This window comes from Oncorhynchus clarkii, chromosome 17 (assembly GCF_045791955.1).
Source record: "Oncorhynchus clarkii lewisi isolate Uvic-CL-2024 chromosome 17, UVic_Ocla_1.0, whole genome shotgun sequence".
Lineage (NCBI taxonomy): Eukaryota > Metazoa > Chordata > Actinopteri > Salmoniformes > Salmonidae > Oncorhynchus > Oncorhynchus clarkii.
The window spans coordinates 63194593-63215864 of record NC_092163.1 but is presented as its reverse complement, the minus strand read 5'-3'; the positions used below and the strand labels follow the sequence as shown (position 1 = coordinate 63215864).

The following is a 21272-nucleotide window of genomic DNA, read 5'->3' as shown; positions in this document are numbered from 1 at the left end:
TCTAGTCTAAAAAATAATCCCAGGGCATTGCCCTGTGTTGGGTATTGTCTTTCAGATGAGATGTTAAATGGGTGTCCTGACTATCTGTGGTCAATCAAGATCCCATGGCACTTATTTTAAGAGTAGGGGTGTTAACCCTGGTGCCCTGGCTAAATTCCCAATCTGACCCTCATGGCCACTTGATCGTCCCTAGTTTCCAATTGGCTCATTCTGTTACCCTGTAACCTGTAGTTTCTGTAAATTAGAATGTGTTCACAGTCAACTTATCTCCTAAATTATTTATTTATTTATTTTAAGAGTGTGTGTGTGTGCTTCAGTGTGTGAGCATTACCATGGTCAAACCACCAATTTGTGGAATATTTCAGAGAAAGCCCAGCTGAGAAATACATACAGTGCCTTGCGAAAGTATTCGGCCCCCTTGAACTTTGCGACCTTTTGCCACATTTCAGGCTTCAAACATAAAGATATACAACTGTATTTTTTTGTGAAGAATCAACAACAAGTGGGACACAATCATGAAGTGGAACGACATTTATTGGATATTTCAAACTTTTTTAACAAATCAAAAACTGAAAAATTGCGCGTGCAAAATTGAAGACCTTCCTACTGTTTCTGTTGCACACCGATTGCAACAAGGTAACTCTCAGGCTCAGAGCCTCTCGGCGAAGACATGAAGTCTCCCTGAAGGCATCTTTAATGTGAAGGTGATTTGTATTGTGAATGTGCTCCTGGAGCTGTAAAACTGCAGTAAAATGCAGCCTGTTTATGTGATAAGAGGTCGGAGATGTGCCCCAGCAGATGTTTCTTTCTTTTCTCTGAAGTTGTTTTCTCTCCCAGTTACTTCAGGGAGAGAAATTGATCACATAAAGAAAACATCCCGGTATTGAAGGCCTGTGCATCTTGTCCTCACATGTCTTTCACATATCCTTCAACTTTTTACTGAGATAAAGTCATGGACATTTGGCCAATTATTGCAGCAAAGGATTAGGCCACGTTGCTGCATGGGCTGAGAGGATTTAGCTCAATGGGGCATCATTTGTGGAGTAGCATGGAGTAGATTGTCTGAATGTCAATAGCAGCCCAGGAATACCTAGTGGCTGCTACTGTTAATTTATATTGATATCTGTGGTACATGTTGAGGGAGGGGGGAGGGAGTAAGGGGCAGAGAGGTGGAGGGAGAGTGAAAGAGTGAGCAAGGGACAGAGAGAGAGAGAGACCAGAGGGGAGAGAGAGAAGAGTGAGTGACGAAGAGTGAGAGCAAAAACCAAAATCCATATTTCTGTACCCCGGCACTGTATTTTGTTCATTTCCTCTTCAGCTTCGGATCCATAATGGAGGACCCTGTGTGCAGAGCCGCGCAGACACAGCTGTTCTTTACGGGATCAGGGATAACTGTGTGTGATTGGCTGTCAGTGGCTCTCAATTGAGAAATATTAAACCTGAGCTCTCTGCAGCTTCTTATTGAGACAGACCTCCACTGTAACTATTTTCAAAAGATCTCCACAATTAATTCTCCTGTTTCACTAAACTGATTTTTTTGCACGTAAGGTTGCTATTTTATTTTGTATGAGCAGGGAGAATTGGAAGGCTGGCACAACTTAAGCTTGGAATACCCCTAATTGTGTTTTTATTTCAGTCTGTTCAGTGTCTCTCTCTCTCCCTCCCCCTCTCTCTGTTTCTGTGTTTGTAATAAATGCCCTACGCTAGCATCTGAATTCATCTATCATTAAAACCAGGGGATATCTGTTCTGTCAGCTCTTTGAAGACAGACAAGCATAGAGCAGGAAAGATCAAAGCAACACAAAACAGAAATTTAAGGAGAAGTCAAAATAAAGCATGTACTTTTGCAATTTCCCTGATGTTGAACAAAAGGACCAAAGATACTGAATGAAAAAAGGATGCATCATCAAAATGAAAGGGCTTTGCACAAAACAGATGATTCGGGGATTCCTGTGCTTCTCTGGGATTTCATTTTTATTGTGAACTATCATGTCTTTGAATAACACTTCAATCATCTAGTCTCTTGTTGCCAAGACTCTAGACACCACTATGAGACACCATCCATCCTGGTCACTGCACTCTATTAGTATATGCAGCGCCCTCTAAAGGAAAGCCTCTGAACAGCACTCTCATTCTTTACTCTATTCTGACTGTTGACTCACTCTGTTCCTATTTAAGTACTCTGCATTGGTTTGTGTGTGCATGCGTGTGTGTGTCTAAGAGATGGAGAGAATGAGGGAGACACTCAGAGACTCAGAGGTGAGGAGAGAGAATGAGGGGAAAGAGGGAGAGAGAGTTAGTTCTCCAGTCAGACAGTAAGAACAAATGGTGGTGTCACATATCATTCCCATTAAAGTCATGCAGAGATTTGCAGAGAGCTCTTAATTAGGGGTGACAGTTGTGATGGCTGCAGCGTGAAAGAGAGTTTCCCAGAAGGCTTAGTCATCTCCTGTCTCCTGGGTGGCTGGCAGGGCCCAATTGATCTGTATGTCATCACTTCCTCTTACTATCCAATGCAAAGCACTGCCACCAACATCTCAGGGCTGTTGAGCCATTGTGGACATAATAACACCACTGTTTCCTCTCCCTCTGACTATTTAACCCTACTGTTGAGGTGCTACCTCAGAGTAGTCTTTTAGAAAGTAGAGTTGTATAAAGTAGTGACTATTTTAATGAAAACGTTAGCCAGTAATGGTTACAACTATCTCCTCTATTTACACTGTAGATAATCGTATCTATGCACTTAGTTATATTGAAAGAGTCTGTATCTGCCTTGTATACCACTTGACTCTCTCACCCAGGTCTGGTGTCTGAGAACTGCACTGGGAAGAGACTAGGTGATGGAGCCCATAAAAAGTAATAAACTAAAGGAAGGACATTTCATAGAATGAAGGAATACAGCCTTGCCTTCAACCATTTACTGTAAATGTGTGAGACATAAAAAAAGGCTATCAATGTGTGTGAACCTCAGATTCCCATTATTGTATGACGTTAGCCTGTAGGACACTGTAACACAATGATCCCTTAGGTGCCTGCAGCTCACTATAGCACATCATGGATTCCTGGAAACAAAGCGACAATAGGAAAAACTCCTACTCATGCAGTCCATCTTTTTTAATGTCTTTTTTTTACTATTGAACCATGTTTCATCAGTTATTTCAATGTTAGGTTCATCTTCCCATTTCTGTTTAAATATAGTTTGTAGAGTATTTATTTGAGGATAGGATACCCATGTATATACACTACCATTCAAAAGTTTGGGGTCACTTAGAAATGTCCTTGTTTTTTGGAACACAGAAGTGATAGTTGCTGATAATGGGCCTCTTTACGCCTATGTAGATATTCCATGAAAAAAATATGCCGTTTCCAGCTACAATAGACATTTACAATATTAACAATGTCTACACTGTATTTCTGATCAATTGATGTTATTTGAATGGACAATTTATTTTGCTTTTCTTTCAAAAACAAGGAAATTTCTAAGTGACACACACTTTTGAACAGCAGTGTGTGTATATATACAGTGGGGAGAACAAGTATTTGATACACTGCCGATTTTGCAGCTTTTCCTACTTACAAAGCATGTCTGTAATTGTTATCATAGGTACACTTCAACTGTGAGAGACGGAATCTAAAACAAAAATCCAGGAAATCACATTGTATGATTTTTAAGTAATTAATTTGCATTTTATTGCATGACATAAGTATTTGATCACCTACCAACCAGTAAGAATTCCGGCTCTCACAGACCTGTTAGTTTTTCTTTAAGAAGCCCTCCTGTTCTCCACTCATTACTTGTATTAACTGCACCTGTTTGAACTCGTTCCCTGTATAAAAGACACCTGTCCACACACTCAATCAAACAGACTCCAACCTCTCCACAATGGCCAAGACCACAGAGCTATGTAAGGACATCAGGGATAAAATTGTAGACCTGCACAAGGCTGGGATGGGCTACAGGACAATAGTTAAGCAGCTTGGTGAGAAGGCAACAACTGTTGGCGCAATTATTAGAAAATGGAAGAAGTTCAAGATGACGGTCAATCACCCTCGGTCTGGGGATCCATGCAAGATCTCACCTCGTGGGGCATCAATGATTATGAGGAAGATGAGGGATCAGCCCAGAACTACACGGCAGGACCTGGTCAATGACCTGAAGAGAGCTGGGACCACAGTCTCAAAGAAAACCATTAGTAACACACTACGCCGTAACCTGTTGCGACGAGCAATCCCGTATCCGGGAGCGTAATTATAGCCTCAAGCTCATTAGCAGAACGCAACGTTAACTATTCATGAAAATCGCAAATGAAATGAAATAAATATATTGGCTCACAAGCTTAGCCTTTTGTTAACAACACTGTCATCTCAGATTTTCAAAAAATGCTTTTCAACCATAGCTACACAAGCATTTGTGTAAGAGTATTGATAGCTAGCATAGCATTAAGCCTAGCATTCAGCAGGCAACATTTTCACAAAAACAAGAAAAGCATTCAAATAAAATAATTTACCTTTGAAGAACTTCGGATGTTTTCAATGAGGAGACTCTCAGTTAGATAGCAAATGTTCAGTTTTTCCAAAAAGATTATTTGTGTAGGAGAAATCACTCCGCTTTGTTCATCACGTTTGGCCTAGAAAAAACCCCGAAAATTCTGTCATTACAACGGCAAACTTTTTTCCAAATTAACTCCACAATATCAACAGAAACATGGAAAACGTTGTTTAGAATCAATCCTCAAGGTGTTTTTCACATATCTATTCGATGATAAATCAATCGTGGCAGTTTGGTTTCTCCTCTGAACAAAATGGAAAAATGCACGCACCTGGAGATTACACAATAGTTTCGACGGAGGACCGAGCGGACACCTGGTAAATGTAGTCTCTTATGGTCAATTTTCCAATGATATGCCTACAAATACGTCACAATGCTGCAGACACCTTGGGGAAACGATAGAAAGTGTAGGCTCATTCCTTGCGCATTCACAGCCATATAAGGAGACATTGGAACACAGCGCATTCAAAATTTGGCTCACTTCCTGTATGAAATTTCATCTTGGTTTCGCCTGTAGCATTAGTTCTGTGGCACTCACAGACAATATCTTTGCAGTTTTGGAAACGTCAGAGTGTTTTCTTTCCAAAGCTGTCATTTATATGCATAGTCGAGCATCTTTTCGTGACAAAATATCTTGTTTAAAACTGGAACGTTTTTCATCCAAAAATGAAATACTGCCCCCAGAGGTTCAAGAGGTCAAAATCCTGCAGCGCACGCAAGGTCCCCCTGCTCAAGCCAGAGCATGTCCAGGCCCGTCTGAAGTTTGCCAATGACCATCTGAATGATCCAGAGGAGGAATGGGAGAAGGTCATGTTGTCTGATGAGACAAAAATAGAGCGTTTTGGTCTAAACTCCACTCGCCGTGTTTGGAGGAAGAAGAAGGCTGAGTACAACCCCAAGAACACCATCCCAGCCGTGAAGCAGGTGGAAACATCATTCTTTGGGGATGCTTTTCTGCAAAGGGGACTGGACGACTGCACCGTATTGAGGGGAGGATGGATGGGGCCATGTATCGCGAGATCTTGGCCAACAACCTCCTTCCCTCAGTAAGAGCATTGAAGATGGGTCGTGGCTGCGTCTTCCAGCATGACAACGACCCGAAACACACAGCCAGGGCAACTAAGGAGTGGCTCCGTAAGAAGCATCTCAAGGTCCTGGAGTGGCCTAGCCAGTCCCCAGACCTGAACCCAATAGAAAATATTAGGAGGGAGCTGAAAGTCCGTATTGCCCAGCGACAGCTCCGAAACCTGAAGGAGGTCTGTATGGAGGTGTGGGCCAAAATCCCTGCTGCAGTGTTTGCAAACCTGGTCAAGAACTACAGGAAACGTATGATCTCTGTAATTGCAAACAAAGATTTCTGTACCAAATATTAAGTTCTGTTTTCTGATGTATCAAATACTTATGTCATGCAATAAAATGCAAATTAATTACTTAAAAATCATACAATGTGATTTTCTGGATTTTTGTTTTAGATTCCGTCTCTCACAGTTGAAGTGTACCTATGATGACAATTACAGACCTCTACATGCTTTGTAAGTAGGAAAAACTGCAAAATCGGCAGTGTATCAAATATTTGTTCTCACCACTGTATATATTTATATATTTTTTGTTTTGTTTTTTTGATTTCACTATGCGTTAGTGAATACTTGTATCAATTTCAGAGGTGTTTGCACGTTAATCACTTTTACAAAAAGTAGTTTTAAAGCTGCAGGTACCCTTATAAATCTTGTTTATCCAAGCCATGTTTTACAGGGGATCCTGGAAACTCTTCATATATCCATTCCTTTTAATTATGCAACATAATGTGAGGCCCCTCTGTGACCACTGTTTAAATCTGTTATCCTGAGTTGCAGGGATGAGTCTGGGGTTATATGCCGGCCAACTCAACAGTTTGACCTCTCTGTCTAAATGACATTTCTTTACTACTCTCAAACATGTCTTCAGAGAAGTAAATCCACTGATTTGCCTACTGTACGTTTCTGATATGTCCTAAAACCATTGCTGCCCTTTGTGAGGAAAAATCTCCTGCAGTCCATCTTGAAAGTACATCCATTACTGAATCTACAGTGCCTTGCGAAAGTATTCGGCCCCTTTGAACTTTGCAACCTTTTGCCACATTTCAGGCTTCAAACATAAAGATATAAAACTGTATTTTTTTGTGAAGAATCAACAACAAGTGGGACACAATCATGAAGTGGAACGACATTTATTGGATATTTCAAACTTTTTTAACAAATCAAAAACTGAAAAATTGGGCGTGCAAAATTATTCAGCCCCCTTAAGTTAATACTTTGTAGCGCCACCTTTTGCTGCGATTACAGCTGCAAGTCGCTTGGGGTATGTCTCTATCAGTTTTGCACATCGAGAGACTGACATTTTTTCCCATTCCTCCTTGCAAAACAGCTCGAGCTCAGTGAGGTTGGATGGAGAGCATTTGTGAACAGCAGTTTTCAGTTCTTTCCACAGATTCTCGATTGGATTCAGGTCTGGACTTTGACTTGGCCATTCTAACACCTGGATATGTTTATTTTTGAACCATTCCATTGTAGATTTTGCTTTATGTTTTGGATCATTGTCTTGTTGGAAGACAAATCTCCGTCCCAGTCTCAGGTCTTTTGCAGACTCCATCAGGTTTTCTTCCAGAACGGTCCTGTATTTGGCTCCATTCATCTTCCCATCAATTTTAACCATCTTCCCTGTGCCTGCTGAAGAAAAGCAGGCCCAAACCATGATGCTGCCACCACCATGTTTGACAGTGGGGATGGTGTGTTCAGCTGTGTTGCTTTTACGCCAAACATAACGTTTTGCATTGTTGCCAAAAAGTTCAATTTTGGTTTCATCTGACCAGAGCACCTTCTTCCACATGTTTGGTGTGTCTCCCAGGTGACTTGTGGCAAACTTTAAACAACACTTTTTATGGATATCTTTAAGAAATGGCTTTCTTCTTGCCACTCTTCCATTAAGGCCAGATTTGTGCAATATACGACTGATTTTTGTCCTATGGACAGAGTCTCCCACCTCAGCTGTAGATCTCTGCAGTTCATCCAGAGTGATCATGGGCCTCTTGGCTGCATCTCTGATCAGTCTTCTCCTTGTATGAGCTGAAAGTTTAGAGGGACGGCCAGGTCTTGGTAGATTTGCAGTGGTCTGATACTCCTTCCATTTCAATATTATCGCTTGCACAGTGCTCCTTGGGATGTTAAAAGCGTGGGAAATCTTTTTGTATCCAAATCCGGCTTTAAACTTCTTCACAACAGTATCTCGGACCTGCCTGGTGTGTTCCTTGTTCTTCATGATGCTCTCTGCGCTTTTAACGGACCTCTGAGACTATCACATTGCAGGTGCATTTATACAGAGACTTGATTACACACAGGTGGATTGTATTTATCATCATTAGTCATTTAGGTCAACATTGGATCATTCAGAGATCCTCACTGAACTTCTGGAGAGAGTTTGCTGCACTGAAAGTAAAGGGGCTGAATAATTTTGCGCGCCCAATTTTTCCGTTTTTGATTTGTTAAAAAAGTTTGAAATATCCAATAAATGTTGTTCCACTTCATGATTGTGTCCCACTTGTTGTTGATTCTTCACAAAAAAATACAGTTTTATATCTTTATGTTTGAAGCCTGAAATGAGGCAAAAGGTCGCAAAGTTCAAGGGGGCTGAATACTTTCGCAAGGCACTGTATATTCACAGCCCCTTATATTGTCCATCTTTGTTCATTGATTTATTTATGGTTTCTTGTGAAATAATTTGAGGTGGAAAAAAATCCCATGTTGAAATAGAAATAAATAAGATGACTAACATCAACTGAACATCTAACTAGTCCCTATCAGTGTAAACAGGGACAGTCAAACAGTTGAACCAATTAAATGGAGCATTGGACAGACTGAAACAAAGTTCCCACTAGTGAACTAATTAGAGACACTGCAGAGCTAAATAAATGGAAATGTATTCATTTAGATTCTGCCTGTGTTTTAGTGCCTCTGTCACTCTCTCCCTCCCTGGAGAGTTAAACTGAACGCTAATTTCTCATCTGATTCCTCATATCTCCACAGGTTTCACAAATCCCTCTGAAAGAACTACAAATGGGTCACTTATCAGATGTCTGGTCTGTTCTGGCAGACATAGAACCAACCTGTCCTTTTACATCCTCTAGTCTATCCCATCTATTTTTACTCCTATTAGGATGCCTAACAAGAATAAACTGAGGGAGAGAGAAAGAGAGCAAGAGAGACAGAGGGAAAGAGGTAAGGATAGAAAAGCCACATTTCATCATTAGCACTCCATTCAAACAACTCAACTGAGCAGTCATCACTCAGGGGAGTCCCAGGACTCTTTGCCTCTTCATTTATTCAATTTATCGATATGAAGTGTTCGTTAAGAGACACGTGACATCTAGTCTCAGGTGGCCTTAAAGTGAAATTGTAAGCAGCTAGAAGCAAAGGTCACGTTACATGTGAAAGTTTCCATCCTCTTGGTGCTATTAAACCAACATTTCATCGGCACATAGTGTAACTTTGATGTTCGCATGAAGAGAGCGCACTGCTCGCCTAGGTGTGGAATCTGTGGATGTGGATCCATGGTAGGTGGAAATTTTATTTGTGTATTTTTCACATGGCGGCCTTCTGAATTATTTAACTGAAATAGTCCTTTTGATCCAAGAGTTAGAGCCCACAGAGCGAAACCCTTACCTGTCAAACACTTCAGTACACACAGACATGGGTACCTACAGAGCTGCCTCATGTGTACACAGGGGGAAATATGTAGCCATGCCCACTCTGTTAAAGAATTCTGTACTTTTCTGCAACTAGACTGTGTGTTATACAGGTATTTCACTTGTATGGATAGGGAAGGATAAATAGAGCCTCTTGATGGAGGTGATATTTTTTCAAGGAAGCAGTATGTGTGAGCTGTCTGTTCTCCTACATATCCTCACTCTGAAACAAATTCAGAGTTTGAGATTGAAATTCCAGGGTTGCGTAGCCACATACCCAGTCAGTGTGAATAAAGATGTGGGTCTGTGGGTGGAGGGGAATAAGTCTGATTAGATAGAGAGAGTAATCATCACAGAACAGTGATTACGGTCAGTCAGTCACACTGATCAGAGCTGCCTGAGTGTTTTAATTTATACGGCTTCGATACAATGACCTCCTACCCACACCTGATCTCAGAAAGATGAAGTATTGCACACAACACTTCTTAATTAGCCATTATGCCTCCTGTTTGAAATTATTATACAAATGGGAAAGACGACCGTGGATGCTCATGGAAAAGAGATTGCTCTGGCAGGTAGTGAGTGAGTGTGGGAGGGATGTGTATGAAATTAAGAGAAGGGTATCATGTTCAAACAGAATTGTTTTATGCAAAATCCAGTTGCCAGTCGACGGATGAAGTAATTTCATTTTCACGCATGATCTCCAGCCCCACAGACCAGGAAAATTGCATAGGAGGGAGAGAGGGGATTTCTTTTTTTCCATTTGAGTGTGTGATTAGTCCTCCCGACTTATAACCGTGGAGATGGTCCAATCCTCTTTGAGAAAACAAAAAAGATTCTCTAGACGAAAAAACACTGAAACATTAGAACATTTAGAGAACATGTTCTACAATTTTCACCACTTAAAAGTAGATGAAATGGTTTTCCTAATCTTTAATATACCATCTCAACTGCTGCTAAAACTCCACTGTTAAAACCCATTAACACAAGCAGGCACATTTCTCTGTACAAGCTCACCACTTTAGCATGCACTCATTTAGTAACCCTTCCTTTGAGCTCAGTCCTCAAATGACCTCTCTTTGTAATGTAGTATTAGGCTAATAACTGCACATGTAGCAATGCCTCATGGTACATCTTCTTTAGTATCATATATTTCATCATATTCCCTGTCAAGCGCTCCTGACAGTTTTAGATTGTGACTCACTTGAATCTGTATGCACAACCTTGGGGCCTTGGGTCTCTCATTCAATCTAAACCTTTGAATAAGTCAAAATAACATAGGGATATGTTGCCCTCTAGTGATGTGTGGGTCAGCTGTTGTTCATCCTCCCTCAATTGCTAACAACACATACATAACCGTCCAACTATATGTGATAAAGTGAAAATCTTAAATTTGCATATAACCCAACATGGTTCTGATAAGATTTCAGTTCGGCTTGGATGCACATTTTATGTGATTGAAATACTAGCAGCTTTTATAATGATGATAAAGATAGCACCTTTACAAACTAACTGCTGAAATAAAGAAATAATATTTTTCCACTATTATTCTAGAGTAAAACATTTCATTTTGTGTAGCATTTTAATGCAAGGAATGCTTAATTCTGCAGGAGTTAATATTATATAAGTATATGTGAGAGGTTATAGACCTAGCCTAAATTCAGTGTTAAGATTTCAGTTACCATTCCATTTAACCCATCTGCACAGTACAGTTCCCTTGACGTGTCATATTTGAAGTCCCAATCTTGTGACTGTCTAATTTGTAGAGCGCCTCACAATTATTGCACATAACATTTTATTTATTTAGCCTTATTTTACCAGGTAAATTGACTGAGAACATACACTACATTACCAAAAGTATGTGGACCCCCTCCTCGTCGAACATCTCATTCCAAAATCACGGGCATTTAAATGGAGTTGGTCCACCATTCGCTGCTATAACAGCCTCCACCATTCTGGGAAGGCTTTCCACTAGATGTTGAAACATTGCTGTGGGGACTTGCTTCTATTCAGCCACAAGTGCATTAATGATGTCAGACATTGATGTTGGGCAATTAGGCCTGGCTCGAAGTCGGCGTTCCAATTCATCCCAAAGGTGTTCGATGGGGTTAAGATCAGGGCTCTGTGCAGGCCAGTGAAGTTCCTCCACACCGATCTCGACAAACCATTTATGTATGAACCTCTTTGTACACGGGGGCATTGTCATGCTGAAACAGGAAAGGGCCTTCCCCAAACTGCTGCCACAAAGTTGGAAGCATAGAATCGTCTAGAATGTAATTGTATACTTTAGAGTTAAGATTTCCCTTCACTGGAACTAAGGGGCCTAGCTCGAACCAAGAAAAACAGCCCCAGACCATTATTCCGTCTCCACCAAACTTTACAGTTGATACTATGCATTGTAGGTAGCGTTCTCCTGGCATCCACCAAACACAGATTTGTCCGTCGGACTGCCAGATGGTGAAGCGTGAGTCCTATGGCGGCGAGCTTTACATTACTCTAGCTGATGCTTGGCATCGCGCATGGTGATCTTAGGCTTGATAAGATGGTGCGGACAGATAGGGCAGCTGTGCTTCTAGTTTATGTGTTATTTCTTACATTATTAGCCCATAATTCTTTTATGTTATTACATACAGCCGGGAAGAACGTTTGGGATATCAGAGCGACGGTAAACCACCAATATTACAACCTGGAATACGACTTTCCGGAATCAGATCCTTTGTTCATACCCCCCAGGGCAATTGAACTGATTCCAGAGGCTGATCCAAAACACCGCCGGCGGAGAAGAGTTATTCAGACTGGACTTCTAGTCCGACTCAGGAGGCGAGCACTCCACCCATCGCTTAAGAGTATCTGGATAATAACGTTGACAAGCTCAGGGTGAGGATTTCCTTCCAGAGAGACATCAGGGATTGTAACATACTCTATTTCACGGAAACATGGCTCTCTCATGGCTCTCTCTTGATATACTGTCCATACAGCCAGTTGGGTTCTCAGTTCATCACGCAGGCAGGTATAAATATCTCTCCGGGAAGAAGGGGAGGGGTGTATGTGTCACGATTAACTACTCATGTTGTGATTGTGGTAACATACAGAAACTCAAGTCCTTTCGTTCACCCGACCTAGAATACTTCACAATCAATTGCAGACTGTAACACCTCCCAAGAGAATTCTCTTCGATTATAGTGACAGCCGTGTATATTCCCCCTCAAGCCGATACCACGACGGCCCTCAAAGAACTTCACTGGACGTTATGCAAACTGGAAACCACATATCCTGAGGCCACATTTATTGTAGCTGGGGATATTAACAAAGCAAATTTGAGGAAAACGCTACCAAAGTTCTATCAACACATTGACTGTAGTACTCGCGCTGCTAAAACACTTAACCACTGCTACTCAAACTTCCGGGATGGCTACAAGGCCCTCCCCCGACCTCCCTTCGGCCAATCTGATCACGACTCTATTTTGCTCCTCCCTTCCTGTAGGCAGAAAACTCAAACAGGAAGTACCCGTGCTAAGGACTATTCAACGCTGGTCTGAACAATCGGAATCCATGCTTCAAGATTGTTTTGATCACGCGGACTGGGATATGTTCCGGGTAGTCTCCGAGAATAACATTGACAAATACACTGATACGGAGACTGAGTTTGTCAGGAAGTGTACAGGAGATAATTGAACCCACTGTGACTATTAACTTCTTGCGTCGAGCAATCCCGTATCTGGGAGCGTAATCATAGCCTCAAGCTCATTAGCATAACGCAACGTTAACTATTCATGAAAATCGCAAATGAAATGAAATAAATATATTGGCTCAAAAGCTTAGCCTTTTGTTAACAACACTGTCATCTCAGATTTTCAAAATATGCTTTTCAACCATAGCTACACAAGCATTTGTGTAAGAGTATTGATAGCTAGCATAGCATTAAGCCTAGCATTCAGCAGGCAACATTTTCACAAAAACAAGAAAAGCATTCAAATAAAATAATTTACCTTTGAAGAACTTCAGATGTTTTCAATGAGGAGACTCTCAGTTAGATAGCAAATGTTCAGTTTTTCTCAAAATATTATTTGTGTAGGAGAAATCACTCTGTTTTGTTCATCACGTTTGGCTAAGAAAAAACCCCGAAAATTCAGTCATTACAACGCCAAACTTTTTTCCAAATTAACTCCATAATATCGACAGAAACATGGCAAACGTTGTTTAGAATCAATCCTCAAGGTGTTTTTCACATATCTATTCGATGATAAGTCATCGTGGCAGTTGGGTTTCTCCTCTGAAGCAAATGGAAAAATGCACGCACCTGGAGATTACGCAATAATTGCAACGGAGGACTCCAAGCGAGCACCTGGTAAATGTAGTCTCTTATGGTCAATCTTCCAATGATATGCCTACAAATACGTCACAATGCTGCAGACACCTTGGGGAAACGACAGAAAGTGTAGGCTCATTCCTTGCGCATTCACAGCCATATAAGGAGACATTGGAACACAGCGCCTTCAAAATCTGGGGCATTTCCTGTTTGAAATTTCATCTTGGTTTCGCCTGTAGCATCAGTTCTGTGGCACTCACAGATAATATCTTTGCAGTTTTGGAAACGTCAGAGTGTTTTCTTTCCAAATCGGTCAATTATATGCATAGTCGAGCATCTTTTCGTGACAAAATATCTTGTTTAAAACGGGAACGTTTTTTTATCCAAAAATTAAAAGAGCGCCCCCTATATCGAAGAAGTTAAAACCTACCCTAACCAGAAACAGTGGATATATGGCAGCATTCGCACAAAACTGAAAGCAAGAACCATTGCATTAAACCATGGCAAGGTGACTGGGAATATGGCTGAATACAACCAGTGTAGTTATTCCCTCCATAAGGCAATGAAACAGGCAAAACGTCACTACAGAGACAAAGTGGAGTCGCAATTCAACGGCTCAGACACAAGACGTATGTGGCAGACAATCACAGACTACAAAGGGAAAACCAGGATACCGACGTCAAGCTTCCGGACAAGCTAAACACCTTCTTCGCCCACTTTGAGGATAACACAGTGCCACCAAAGCAACCCGTTACTAACTACTGTTGGTTCTCCTTCTCCATGGCCAACATGAGTAAGACATTTAAGTCTGTTAACCCTCGCAAGGCTGCCGGCCCAGATGGGATCCCTAGCCGGTTCCTCAGAGCATGTGCAGAACAGCTGGCTGGAGTGTTCACGGGCATATTCAATCTCTCTCTGTCCAAGTCTGCTGTCCCCACATGCTTCAAGAGGGGCACCATTGTTCCTGTACTCAAGAAAGCAAAGGTAACTGAACTAAATGACTTTCGCCCCGTAGCACTCACTTCTGTCATCATGAAGTGCTGTGAGAGACTAGTCAAGGATCATCACCTCTACCTTACCTGTCACCCTAGACCCGCTTCAATTTGCTTACCGCCCCAATAGATCCACAGACAATGCAATCGCCATTGGACTGCACACTGCCCTATCCCATCTGGACAAGAGGGATACCTATGTAAGAATGCTGTTCATTGACTATAGCTTAATGAACAGCATAGTACCCTCCAAGCTCATCATTAAGCTCGAGGCATTGGGTCTGAACCCTGCCCTGTGCAACTGGGTCCTGGACTGGCCGCCCTCAGGTGATGAAGGTAGGAAACAACACCTCCACTTCACTGATCCTGAACACTGGGGCCCCACAAGGGTGCATGCTCAGCCCCCTCCTGTACTCCCTGTTCACCCATGACTGCATGGCCATGCACACCTCCATTGCAATCATCAAGTTTGCTGATTACCAACAATGACGAGACAGTCTACAGGGAGGAGGTGAGGGCCCTGGGAGTGTGATGCGAGGAAACTACCCTCTCATCCAATGTCAACAAAAGAAAGGAGCTGATCGTGGACTTCCAGAAACAGTAGAGGGAACACCCCCCTATCCACAGAAGCGCAGTGGAGAAGGTAGAAAGCTTCAAGTACCTCAGCATACACATCACTAACAAACTGAAATGATCCACCCACACAGACAGTGTGGTGAAGAAGACACAACAGTGTCTCTTTAACCTCAGGAGGCTGAAGAAATTTGGCTTGAAAGTCACTGAGCTTTCAGTAAGGCCATTTCTACTGTGAATGTTTGTCTATGTAGATTGCATGGCTGTGTGCTCGATTTTATACATCTTTCAACAATGGGTGTGGCTGAAATAGCCGAATCCACTCGTAGGGGTGTCCACATACTATCGCATATATAGTGTACTCTTTTACAGCGATGACCTGGGGAAGAGTTACGGGGAGGAAACTGGGGATGATTAGGTGGCCAGATTGGGAATTTAGCCAGGACACCGGAAAGTCAGGACACCCATTTAACGTCCCATCCGAAAGATGGCACCTTACTCAGGGCAATGTCCCCTTCACTGCTCTGGGGCATTGGTATCTCCTTAGACCAGAGGGAAGAATTCCCTCTACATGGCCTTCCAACACAACTTCCAACATCACTTACAGCAGCAGCTGGTGTACCATCCAGGGATCGACCAGGACCAACCCTGCATTAGCTGCAGAGGCAAGGCAGCAGTGTAGTATGCATAGCCGGCACTGTTATCATCCTCTTTTACCACTTCCCCAAATCTTTCCCAAACATTATTGTTCTGGCCCTTCCTTCTCTTTTCAATTCTCAATTTAACAGCTTTTCTCTTAATGAATTCAATTCTGACCAGAGGCGTCATGCCCATTGGGGGCACAGGGCACGTGCCCTATTAGATTTGTTTGTTTTTTTCTCTGTAATACTACTAGCCACTTAGCAATTTTATTAAGTTAGCTTTGGCTAGCCCAGATAGGTTCCCAATCTCCCAACTTCATAACTAGCGATCAGCTATCAATCAAGTTAAATTAAAGTAGCTAGCTTGTCTAACTTTCTTAGCTGACGTGCCTGCTGGCAAGGTTGGTAGAAATTAGAAAAGCAAGCAATAATTAAATGTACTGAATACGACATTACTTTCAATCTTTTACCCAGATTTTAGCAGAGATGCAGAGAAGCATATGTAGGTTCTTCTTAGGGATAGCCCCTTTTCTTTAAATGTTTACCTAAAATGACATACCCAAATCTAACTGCCTATAGCTCAGGCCCTGAAGCAAGCATATGCATATTCTTGGTACCATTTGATAGTAAAGACTTTGAGGTTTGTGGAAATGTGAATTGAATGTCGGATAATATAACACAATATATCTGGTAGAAGAAAATACAAAGAAAACTGCTAAGTTTCAGATGGATAACTTGAAGTATGAGCAAACTACATGACATTTAGTGTGAAGTCACCCAGAGACATTTACATTCACATTACATTTTTCTGCAAGAATATCATCAAATCTGTATACTTGGACTTTGATTTAGCTTTTCCAGTATTTCCAGTATTAGTAGCCATATTATAAGTTCAACATTTGCAAAACACCTAGTTTTCATAGCTCTCCTTATTCTTATAATCTTTCTCCAAAAGGAAAAGGCTTGCTGTCGCACAAGGTTAGCAGGTTTCCCGATACTCTCGTAAAGCCCAGCTCACTGGCTATCTAGCTAGCTTTGTTTGACTCCGATTGGTGCTTATTTGACAAAGTTACAGTCGACCAAGTGAAGAGCGCCCGCATTATCGGCGTGCCATGAAGGCGTCGCTCTTGACCAAATTCGGTGTCCTATAGGATCTACTACACCCCTAATGATATAGTGAAGTCTGATTACATTCTATGATCTCTGAGGAATAAATACGAACATGATTTGACTAATTGAAACTTCCCTTCTTTGCAAATTGAATAAGTGGAAATACAAAATCGATTGTGCATGCTATGTGGACTTTTTTAGGATATGAAAAAGGATTTGATCTAACCAAATTACACTTCATGTTGTCTCTGGGACCCTTTGGATGATAAATCAGAGCAACATTCCAGAATGTAAGTACACATTTGACCTTCAGAGGTGAATTTATCAAACTATTGTGGTGAAAAAAGTGTTTTGTTGTTAGTTGCTCTCCTCAAACAATAGCATGGCATTTTTTTCCGCAGTAATAGCTACTGTAAAGTGGAAAGTGCAGTTATATTAACAAGAATTTAAGCTTTCAGACGATATAAGACACTTATATGTACTGGCATTTGTTGTTTCTCTAAAATGTGCGATCATGACACATGGCGCTGCATGATTTACAACTATCTCTTTAACGGGACGCCTATCCCTAATTGAAAAAAGTTCCGCCAGTCAGGAGGATACAGACAGCTCAATAGGTATGCTTAGATATGCAGAAAAATATAGTATTTTATACATACAATTAAGCATAATAGTTATGGCTCTAGCTTGCAGGAAAAAGCTGTTTCAGGTGTTTGAAAAATGCACAATGTCCGGATGGGGGCATGACCCCGCTATGGACCACCTCCCAGCCATCCTCTCATACAATACCAGTCAAAAGTTTGGACACACTTACTCATTCAAAGGTTTTTCTTTAATTTGACAATTTTCTACATTGTAGAATAATAGTGAATACCTCTAAACTATGAAATAACACATATGGAATCATGTAGTTGCCAAAAAAGTGTTAAACAACCACACATGCGTAGATCATCCGTTCACCTACTCTTCGTCTCATAAAGACACGGCGTTTGGAACCAGAAATCTCAAATTTGGACTCTTTGGAACAAAGGACAGATTTCCACTGGTCTAATGTCCATTGCTTGAGTTTCTTGGCCCAAGCAAGTCTTATTGGTGTCCTTTAGCAGTGGTTTCTTTGTAGCAATTCGACCATGAAGGCCTGATTCACGCAGTCTCCACTGAACAGTTGATGTTGAGATGTGTCTCTATGAAGCATTTATTTGGGCTGCAATCTGAGGTGCAGTTAACTCTAATGAACTTATCCCCTGCAGCACAGGTAACTTTGGGTCTTCCTTTCCTGTGGCAGTCCTCATGAGAGCCAGTTTCATCATAGCGCTTGATGGTTTTTGCGACTGCACTTAAAGAAGTGACGTGTCTTTTGCTATGCTGGATTAAGTGATATGACATGCTATTCTATAAAATCATTTCTCTGTAATTAATATTACCTGATTAAGCTAATCAGGTAAATGTAATTAACAAGAAAGTCAGGGCACCACGAAATAATGTTTATAGAGCTGTTATCTTCCGAATAAACTCTTAAAGACCTAGTAATCTTTTAAATAAGTAGCAGTCAATATTTAATCGTCACTTTATTCAGTCTCATCTGAAAGTTGTAAATTCTTGGTTATCTTCACGAACCCTGGCTAACAAGTTGAATCAGCAATACAAAATTTGGTTTAATTATTTATTTACTAAATACCTTAATAATCACACAGAATTACATCTACACAGAATGGATCATACATTGATTACAAATTATGTCATAATGGAAAATGTCCCTCGCAGACGGCTGGATACACAAAGAAAGGGGGTTGGGTTTTGAATGAAAGAGCGGGAAGACTGAGGAACAAAAATATTTTGTGTGTCTATCGGGCCGTAGGGAGCTATGCTATCGTAAATACAGTATCTTATGCATTCTAAATAACCGCCCATTTGAGAAAGGAAAATGCAATAAATATTTACTCTGAGCTGCGCTTCGGTAGATTGGTCGTAGATAGACGGCTGGGTTGTCCAGCATGGATCTCTTGTCCTTTGAAGAATGTCTAGTGGTGAACTGGAGGGTGGTAGAATGGATACTCTGTCCGTCCTCTCCTAGCCCACGTTTACAGCTGCTGTTGCTAAAGCAGAGGTATCACTACTTTAGTGAATAAGAGTTCAAAGTTCATACCAAGTTGCCATACTTTAAAGCTTGTGCTATATTCTGGCTGATATAGTTGAAATTCATCCTTTCGGAGTGTCGATCGTCACATTGAACACATTGATGCTAATTCCGTATTTATTATCTGAGCCCTTTTAACGTAAGACCGTCGTTCTCACGTCCTTGGAACAGAAAGTAGAATTTTCGTCAACGGGTTTATATAGTGGTGAAAGAATGGCATGTTTCATAGTTTACAACCAAAGTCTGTTCACTTGGGCGGAGCCTCTGAGTGAGTAGAGTTTCTCTATGACAAACCGTTCTCTCATTTAAGAAGCTAAAATTACATTTAATCTTTTCACAAATAGTTTCATATTTAAACATTTAAATTGCACAACAATTCCATGTGAATCTGATAACTAGAATGTGTCGACTTTCCAAGATACAGTTTGTCATCCTGTCATTAGTAGTAATGTCTCAGACAACAACTGATCTGAGATCATATTCATTAAGTACCAATGCATATTTTCAACTGGTTGGATTACCGAAATATGGTTCCGTTTCCCACCTTTCGATGTTACCAGACTCTCTATGTTACAAAGGCTTTACAAGAGTCAACTCTATTAAGTAGAGAGGGAAAAGGGGAAAGGTATTTATGGGGGTAATAAACCTCCCCCAACAGGCCAACGTCATGACAGAAGCTTTCAAAGTTCTTGAAATGTTCCGCTTTGACTCACCTTCATGTCTTAAAGTAATGATGGACTGTTATTACTCTTTGCTTATTTGATCTGTTCTTGCATAATATTGACTTTTTGGTATTTTACAAATACTGGTAACTTTAATTAACTTATCCTGTGCAGTCTTCCTTTCCTGTGGGAGCCAGTTTCATCATAGCGCTTGGTGGTTTTTGCAACTGCACTTGAAGAAACTTTAAAAGTTGATTGACCTTGTCTTAAAGTAATGATGGATTGTTGTTTCTCTTTGCTTATTTGAGCTGTTCTTGCCATAAATATGTACTTGGTCTTTTACCAAATAGGGCTATCTTCTGTATACCACACCTACCTTGTCACAACACAACTGATTGGCTCAAACGCATTAAGAAGGAAAGAAATTCCACAAATTAACCTTTAACAAGGCACACCTTTTAATTGAAATGAATTCCAGGTGACTTCTACTCATGAAGCTGGTTGAGAGAATGCCAAGAGTGCGCAAAGCTGTCACCAAGGCAAAGGGTGGTACTTTGAATAATTTCAAATATAAAATATATTTTGATTTGTTTAACACTTGTTTGGTTGCTACATGATTCCATATGTGTTATTTCATATTTTTGATGTCTTCACTATTACTCTACAATGTAGAAAATAGTAAAAATTACAACAACAAAAACTGGGTAGGTGTGTCCAAACTTTTGACTGCATGACTCCCCTGACTCTGACATTGTCCTTTTTAACTCAGTGGATTGAAGTTAACTTTTTCCACTGAAGTTCCCTAAAACATTTGGAGATTGGCGTGCATTTGGCGTGTCTAGGCTACAGTCATGCACTAAAGCAGGTGTTTCAAACCCATTCCACAGAGGGCCGAGTGTCTGCATGTTTTTGGTTTTCCCTTTCAATTAAAACCTAGACAACCAGGTGAGGGAAGTTTCTTACTAATTAGTGGCCTTTATTCATCAATTGAGTACAAGGATAGAGCGAAAAACCCGCAGACACTCGGACATCCGTGAAAGTAGTTTGACACTTGCCCTAAGGCTTTTTTGTACCTATTGCCTAATGCCAGATAAAAAATAATGAAAGAAAAACCTCAATGTAGCCTATAGATATGAATTACACAAGAATGATACATTTATATATTTTTTGATGCATTGTTTTCTCTTTATTCAGCCCACCTGCCATCCACCTGTCCTTCATCCACACAATATTTCATGACCCTCCCTGCCGATATAACTGCTGGGACTGATGGGTTATGAGTCAACCCGCACATCACTATTTCCCTCTACCACTTCTGAGCCATGCTTTGAGTCTCATACAACATGTCATCGTGTTTATATCTCCCTCTGCCAGATTCGCTCGGACCAGGACCTGGAGAAAGGGATACGCTACAGCATCACTGGAGCAGGGGCGGACCAGCCTCCCATTGACGTGTACAACATCGACCCTGTGCACGGCAAGATGTTTGTCACCAGACCCCTGGACAGAGAGGAGAGGGCCTCCTACCATGTGAGTTACAGTGCGTGTTACGGTCGCTCCACACATCTGTTGTGTGTCTGTC

The 21272-nt window shown here is 41.2% G+C and overlaps 1 protein-coding gene across 1 annotated transcript in view; it reads left to right on the top strand.

Annotated features, from left to right (window-relative positions):
- The window catches only part of LOC139369870 (cadherin-4-like), a 342139-nt gene that overhangs the window by 258066 nt on the left and 62801 nt on the right, over positions 1-21272 (top strand). The window contains exon 6 of the mRNA XM_071109152.1: positions 21065-21220. Coding sequence (XP_070965253.1) covers positions 21065-21220 — 156 coding nt within the window. The remainder of the gene's footprint in view (positions 1-21064; positions 21221-21272) is intronic.